Below are 7,039 nucleotides of genomic sequence, written 5' to 3'. Positions count from 1 at the left end.
CAGGAATGGGATGTGAGTGGCTCAGATGTGAATACTTGCTTCAGCCTTGCCCTCCCAGCTGTACTGCAAAGGAGACCATTGGTATTTGCAATGCTTCTTGCAGGAGCTACCTGAACTTTGAAAGAAGAGTTGTTAGGGTCCTCCTACAGACAGCAATAGCATGAGTGACTCGCTCTGGGTGGGCTCAGAGTATGTGAATTGTCTCTGGATCAGTGGTTTAATTATTAAAGAAGTGATAGACTTCTCTGGCATCGCAGAAGACCTGCCCTACTGAGCTTCTCTGCTGTCCTGGAGAGTTCAGGCCCCTTGAGCAAGATCCTTCTGAAATAAGCTGATGAAGCTAGAAGTTGAACACAGAGGTTAACATTCAGGCCGGTTTCAGGTTTCTGTAACGTTTTAGAATTGACTTCTTTATACGTTAGCATGCAGAACCATAGCTCCTTCTAGCAGAGAGACTGGCTAAGGGTGAATGTTCCTGGAGCTGAATGCTGGGTTCAAATGTTGGCCAGAGCTGAATGCTGGGTTCCCTCTAGTAATCACAGAGCCCAACTCAGTTGAGTTTGTGTTCTGAAATCCTGTTGTCTTAAGTGTAATTTGTGGATGATGGTCAGCTCGCTAGATCCTTACTGAGACTAGAGATCTAACAGTGAGCTGAAACTCTGTTTGTGCCTTGTCTGGGCTGTGTCCACCTCAGTTTCTGGACTGGGCCTCCTGTAAGTGCTTTGTTTTAGCCATTTGCATGTTCTGAAGTTACGCTGCACCTGGAAGTGATGTGAGGATACAGTAAGGGAATGAAGATACGATAAGGGAACAGTTGGCAGAGCAGTACTGGAAGTTGTCATCTGCCTGTGAGATGTAGCATTGCCACTCCTGGATGTCACACGGAGTTGTCTCTAGTGCCTTTCATGAGGGATGCTGTGGAGCTCTAGCTTGATGCTGTTTTCTTGCTGACATTTGTGGACAGAGATGCACGCTGTCTCTGGCTGAAGGGTTCCCTCTTTCATTCCTTGCCGTCTACCCTGGTATGAGAACTCTGTTCAATGCTAAACAAACCTGGGCAGGAAAAACTGGGCACCCTAGAAGCCGGTGTGCAAAAGACACTGCTTATCAAATCACATGAAAATTTTTCCTCCTTTGAAGGTATTTTACAGAGTAGCTGTAAAAGTCCAGCTCTATTGTTGAAAGCCTGATAGAGGCTTTCAACAACCTACTGATTTTTAGTGCCTCAGTAGTAGGCAGTACTGGGAAAATCTGGTCTGCTTGGCCAGCACCTTCACAAACGGTTTCTATCTTGGGCTCTGTATACACAAGGAGTTTACTGTAGATTGAAAAATAACTGATAAATTACATGCCAGTTCCACGTGACTGCAGCTGAACTGAAATTAAGGAGTCTTTAGAAGTGCTTTATAAAGTATAAGAATAGAAGAAAGCTGCTCTGCTATCAGGATGTCAAAATGTGTACTGCTCCGTAAAAGTGAAACTCGCAACAATCCAGAATGATTTCCAATTGTTTTTATACCATGGCATCTTAAAAGCTGACCTCACTATGATTAGATAAGCAAAGAATAAGTTCTTGTTAGTGAAGGTGAACTACTAAAAAGTGATGCTACAGTGCTCCCTGTTAGCCAAATGAGTGGATTTTCAGTGTATATCCAGAGTTTGAGACTTTAACTGCTTTGGCTCCATGAAATACTGATTAATCAAACTTATCAGCTTGCATGCTACATGGGGACCTTTCTTGTCATCGTTCAGCCCTTTGGAAACTCAGATTGCCTGGACTTCAGTCTGTTATTTGGTGGAGTAAAGGAGTGTGTGTTGACTACTTTATGGCACAAATGTCTAAGGGTTATACATTCTTTAGGGAGCTGTCTTAAGGAAACAGGCAAGTCTGTTGATAGTTAATTATTACAAATTTTCCCTCTTTCAGAAGTGAAGTGCTGTTCTGAATGCATCCCTTTACCCAGTGTTACTGTTCTTCAGAGCATCTGGGGTTTTTTACCTTTCCTGTGGGAATATGCTGCTGTTGTGTGAGGAGTTGGTCTACCACTTCAACCAAAGCGAACACTTCTGAGCTGCTCTGCAGAGTGCTATGAGAAGCTAATCGTGATACATGATAATGATGCTCTGTAGCTTGTCTCTTGTGTGTTCAGATCCTGAATATTTGGCTTGAGGATTGAGCCACAGCCCCAGGAGAGCTCTTGCCCTGGACTGAAAAGGGTGATGAAGCTTGAGTCCCGCTTTCTTACTAAGGGGTAGAACAGAAATAGGGGAGACAGTTTTCTAGATGCTTTGTATGCTCTGCAAAGGCTTCTAGAAAACAAGAGCCTGGCAAGATACGTGTTTAATTCATGCTTGGGCCTAGTAGTAACCCCTGCATGAATTGAATGGCTTCCAGGTACTACCATATTGGCAATATGTTTTTCCTTTTCTTTTGGCTTGAGAAAAATCTTCAGACTTCAGTGCTTTCTGAGGCAATCTCCTGTTTTATACGCAGTCAGGTTGTTGAGTACCTTTAAACTTCTCTGTTTGCCAGTACAGTTTGTGTACTTGGTATGACTGCTTGCTTTTTCTGGTGAAGGCGCTTACTCTGGATGGCTTGACCACGTAACTCAGGTTTTAAACGTGTTCTCCTCTGCAGGCTTTCCTGAAGGCAGTAGCTGTGTCTCACTCAGCTTGAGCAGGAATTGCACACAAGTCACTAATGTAAAACTGTGCAGAGGGTTCCTTTAAAAAGTTGTGTGACTACTGAGAAGAGACAGTTATGTTGTATTACAGTCCAAGTGAAAACATACCTTTAGTAGCACATTTGTCCTAATTTTGAGTTAAAATAGAGTAGCTTTTTCCTCATGAGCCAACTAGCTAAACTGTTTACAACTCACTACTCCTACCTGAATGCTTATTTTCCTCTGGGCTTGAAATTCAAGTCTTCACCTCTGCGATCTCTTGCTACATCATGAGGCCTGTGACCAAGAAGGTGGAGAAACAAGGCAAGTGTGGTAGGTGGCTTGCTGCCTTTCTAGTCAGCAGAGTACCGGCAAATTCAGTTTCTCAATATATTAACTTTTCTTAATAATGCAAAATGGCTGGTGATGTTATCTGTGGCCTGGTTTCTAATTTAAGCTCTAGTCTTCACTTCCATTGATTTCACATAGATCAGATGTTGCAGCTGAGAAATTAGCTAATTAATGACTTTGGAGGAGGTGAGTTGCTCAACTTTCCACTGTTCAAAACTGTTCTTATGGCAGCGGCTGCCTGCAGGGAAGAACTTCCTTAGTTTACAGGAGAAAAGCAGGAGTTCCTGACCTCCTTGAGCTTGCCAGTCTGCATTGCCATGACAGTGCTCACAGGGTGCCAGGAAAGCACCCTTATGCAGAAATGGTTGGAGGTAAAATCAGCAGCATTGGACTAGGGGAGACTGGGGACTAAGCAACAGCAAACCTAATTTTAACACTTAGGTAGCTCTCTATTTCAACGTGCGAAAGCCTGGATAGGAGCTGGGACCTGACCTGAGCTGATTTTTCTAGAGTTGCTGGGTTGAGGCTTTTAGACTTCTAACATCATTAAGATTTAATGTTTGCTTGAAAAGCTTGGCTTCACAAAATGCTTTGACATTCCAAACCCAGGTATCCTGGATCTTCTGGTAGGCTATTCAATAAGAAACTTCCTCTTGCAACCTTGCTCCATCCCCCCCCAGAGGGGTGTTCTGCTGTACTTACCAAAATCAGCGTTAAAGGTGACTTTGCCATTGGTGCATTTCAGGAAGAGTAATTAAATGTGTGCCCAGACAAAACTTAAAATAGTGTTTCAGTAAATTATTAATGATACAACCAGCTCGGTCCTGTCTAATGTGCTTGGCCTAACATTAGATCTGTAGATTAGGTAGTGTATGAGGGAGGACATTCCTAGGAAGTTCAGTTTTCAGTTAATAACAAGTAGCAGTGACAGAGAGTTCTGGCTGCATGTGAGAAATACTAAAACTTCTGTGTTCCTGCTCTGTTGATGTTACCACACTTGCTGCTGAAATCTGGGGGGGCTCAGGGATGATGATGTATGTGGCTGCTTCTCTGTGGCTTCAGTCTGAAACACTGACAAGGGAAACGTCATTCTGAAGTTAACCTCAAGTGACGTACAGAAACATCTATTGACGTCTTCAGCTTCAAAAAAACCTTGATTAGTTCTTGTTCCTAAAAACTATACCTGGAAACTTGTTTGCATCCTTCACCTTTGGATTGCATGTATCTCTTCCTTGATAGTTGTTAATAGCTATCAACTACTAAGCTCCTAGAAGCATCCACATTGATGCTATATCTTGGGACCCCAAAACAACACTGATACATATACAGTTTTGCACCAGAACTGTTTGACAGGGTCCCAGCAGACCATATAAATCATCTTGTTTGCCATTAACCTCTTCAACACAGCAGATCTCACACAGACTTGAATTACCAGTTCTCTCTGAGTTTGTGTCAGCAGCAGCCTTCCACCCACTCGTTCCTTCTGTTCTTGTACCACCAGCGCTGCACCTCCATCCCAGAAAAGATTCTCGTGACTGAACCAAACTTCATGAGGGGAAATAATGCTGGAAAGCTAACAGTGTGCATGCGGCTCCTGCGCCGAGCAGCTGAATTGGGAAGAGGATTTTTGGTGAACTCTGAAACTTGCATCTAGTCTATTGCGTGGACACCTCTGTGTCCTGAGGCAAGAAGTGCACCGGGGAGGCAGAGGACAGCCCTGTTCTTCTTGTTGGTGGAACAGCACCAACCTGTGACCTTTAAACAGAGATGCTGCCTCCTGTGCTAATTAAATGCCTTGCAGTGACAGCTGGACAGCAACAGTTGCCAGGCACGCTGGGCTTCTGCTGTCTGCCCTCCTGTCCTGACAGCAGCAAGCAAATTATTGCAGGAAGGGGGATGCTTCCTCCTCTGCTTTCATGAAAGCTGCCCTGTAAACCACCTGGAGCTAGTTCATAGGGAGGGGGGGAAATAGCTCTGAGCCTCTTCTGTTTTTAAATTTCTTTTCCCCTTTGTGCATGTTACTGTGAACAAATACTGAGATAAAACTGCATTCTTCTGCTTTACGGGAGCAGTCGGTGCTAGGAGCCTCCTGGGCTGTTGGAGTGCTCTGTAAAGCACTCATGGCAGAGGACTGGTTCAGGGCATGTTGATGGTAACTGAGCCGATTGCTAAAGAATCTCGCCTCTCTTCAGGATGTGAGTTTGTGCCAGGAAGCTTTTACAAAGTGAGCAGTTAAAATTATTGATTGAACTCAATGTTCAGTCTTCTGCACCCAGTCAATTTGAAGGCTTCTGTTTGTTTTGGCTAGGACTGATTTGATAAAGGTATTATCTTGCAGCTTCTGAACGAAGAAACCCTTGGAATTCTGGTACTTTGTGAAAGTGTTAGGTAAATACAAAGCATATGCAAATACCCTGTTGGTGTGTCATCCAGAGTCAGTAGCCACATCACTGTCCCAAAACCGTTTCATGTTGTCTCTAAATAGCATGATCGTGCTTACTTGGCTTGTTTTGATAACATCTGGATTATAAAACTGGTGCCTGCTTGCAATAAGCACCTTGGTAAGCATTAGTAACCCCCACTTGAGAGAGAAATTACTGCCTTTAACCAGGACTGCCTTCTGTTACAGCGACAACTAAAGGCCAGGGCTAAGAAGGCCATTGAACAGCTACAGCTTCGCACTCTGAAGCAAGGGGACAAGGTAAGGCTGATCCTGTAATCCCAAGTGTTGTGGCAAATCCTTTGCACAGAACCCAGAGAGTGGTCCGTAGTCCTGGAGCACGATGCAGAAGTCTCTGAGGCCATAACTGTGTCTTGCAGAGATGGTTCCTCTTTCAGAACAGGCCCTCTTACAGGGTGCAAGATTTTCCAATCTGCATATTCTTATAAATCAGATTATTATTTTTTTTTAGCTGCTTGCTTGTAGTCTTGTTGAGGTGAAAGGTCCTCATTTGCTGGCATGGATGCTTAAAGGTAACCTAGTATATCTAATCAGCATCCCTGGTTATTCTCTTTGTAACTAAAACTGGAGGTAGCACTTCTTAAACCTCTGTTGTAGTGCCTCATATAATCTAATGATGGTTTTCAGCTGGACTTTCTAAACTATGGGATTAAACTTTCAATGCTTCTGTTAAAGTGTCAGCTCGACTATGAGTAGTCCACACAATGTGTTCATGTAAGATTATATACGGGAGCTATCGTAGATGACTTCAGCAAGAACCCTTTGCAGTAAATCTGACTGTAGTTCAAATCAAGCTTTCAAAGTCTGTCAATGCTGTAAATGAATTTCTCTGCTTTAGGAGACTGGTCCTGACGGAGATACCTGCGTTGTGTGCATCGAGGCGTACAAGCCGAATGAAGTAGTGCGCATTCTGACTTGCAAGTAAGTTGCCTTCCAAACTGCCCCTTAATCCCAAATCTGGAAGCATGCCTCTTGCTGGTTGTTCCTTCTGCTACGTTAACAAAGCTGATCAAACATTAATCAAGCTGTTACACAGCGAGAATTCTCGAATCTCTGTCAAACAGTGTTCTGAACAACAGGAACGGTATGAGTGCACACTCGTAATGTGCCCTGATGGCCTGTGTTCATAACTTTCCCTGTGAGTGGATTGACAAGTACAACTTGGCAAACCACAGTGCCTTGCCAGGGGATGCCAGGGCTTCTTAAAAATTCCTTCCTGTGCTGGTATATAAGAGTGTTACCTCCAAACTGCAGAAAACGGGCAAAACCATCTGTTTCTTGTCACTTAATTTACTGGTTACTGAGAGGATCATGCTTTTGCTGAACTTGTTAAACCACGCTAACTTTGCTAGTTTAGAAGAAAGCATTTTTATTCTCGTATGCATCTTCTGAAATAGAGACCACAATAGAGCTATAGTGGTTTACTTCTCTGCAACTCTCTGCTGTTGTATCTCATTGCCCTGCTTCTGTGGAAGCCCAGTATTGCAGCACTAAGGCTTTAAACTGATTGCTCTTAAAATGAGCAATGAAGCCTTTTCAGGGCTTAAGAAAATATGCTCTGTGG

General features: G+C 43.6%; 1 protein-coding gene across 1 annotated transcript in view; it reads left to right on the top strand.

Moving 5' to 3' along the window:
• The window catches only part of RNF128 (ring finger protein 128, E3 ubiquitin protein ligase), a 13,185-nt gene that overhangs the window by 1,042 nt on the left and 5,104 nt on the right, over positions 1–7,039 (top strand). Inside the window, exons 2-3 of the mRNA XM_010186876.1 lie at positions 5,644–5,715; positions 6,314–6,396. Of these exons, the coding sequence (XP_010185178.1) occupies positions 5,644–5,715; positions 6,314–6,396 (155 nt within the window). The remainder of the gene's footprint in view (positions 1–5,643; positions 5,716–6,313; positions 6,397–7,039) is intronic.

This window comes from Mesitornis unicolor, unplaced genomic scaffold (genome assembly GCF_000695765.1).
Source record: "Mesitornis unicolor isolate BGI_N332 unplaced genomic scaffold, ASM69576v1 scaffold16986, whole genome shotgun sequence".
NCBI classification, from domain to species: domain Eukaryota; kingdom Metazoa; phylum Chordata; class Aves; order Mesitornithiformes; family Mesitornithidae; genus Mesitornis; species Mesitornis unicolor.
The sequence above is the reverse complement of the archived record's forward strand: the minus strand, read 5'-3'. Positions and strand labels throughout refer to the sequence as shown.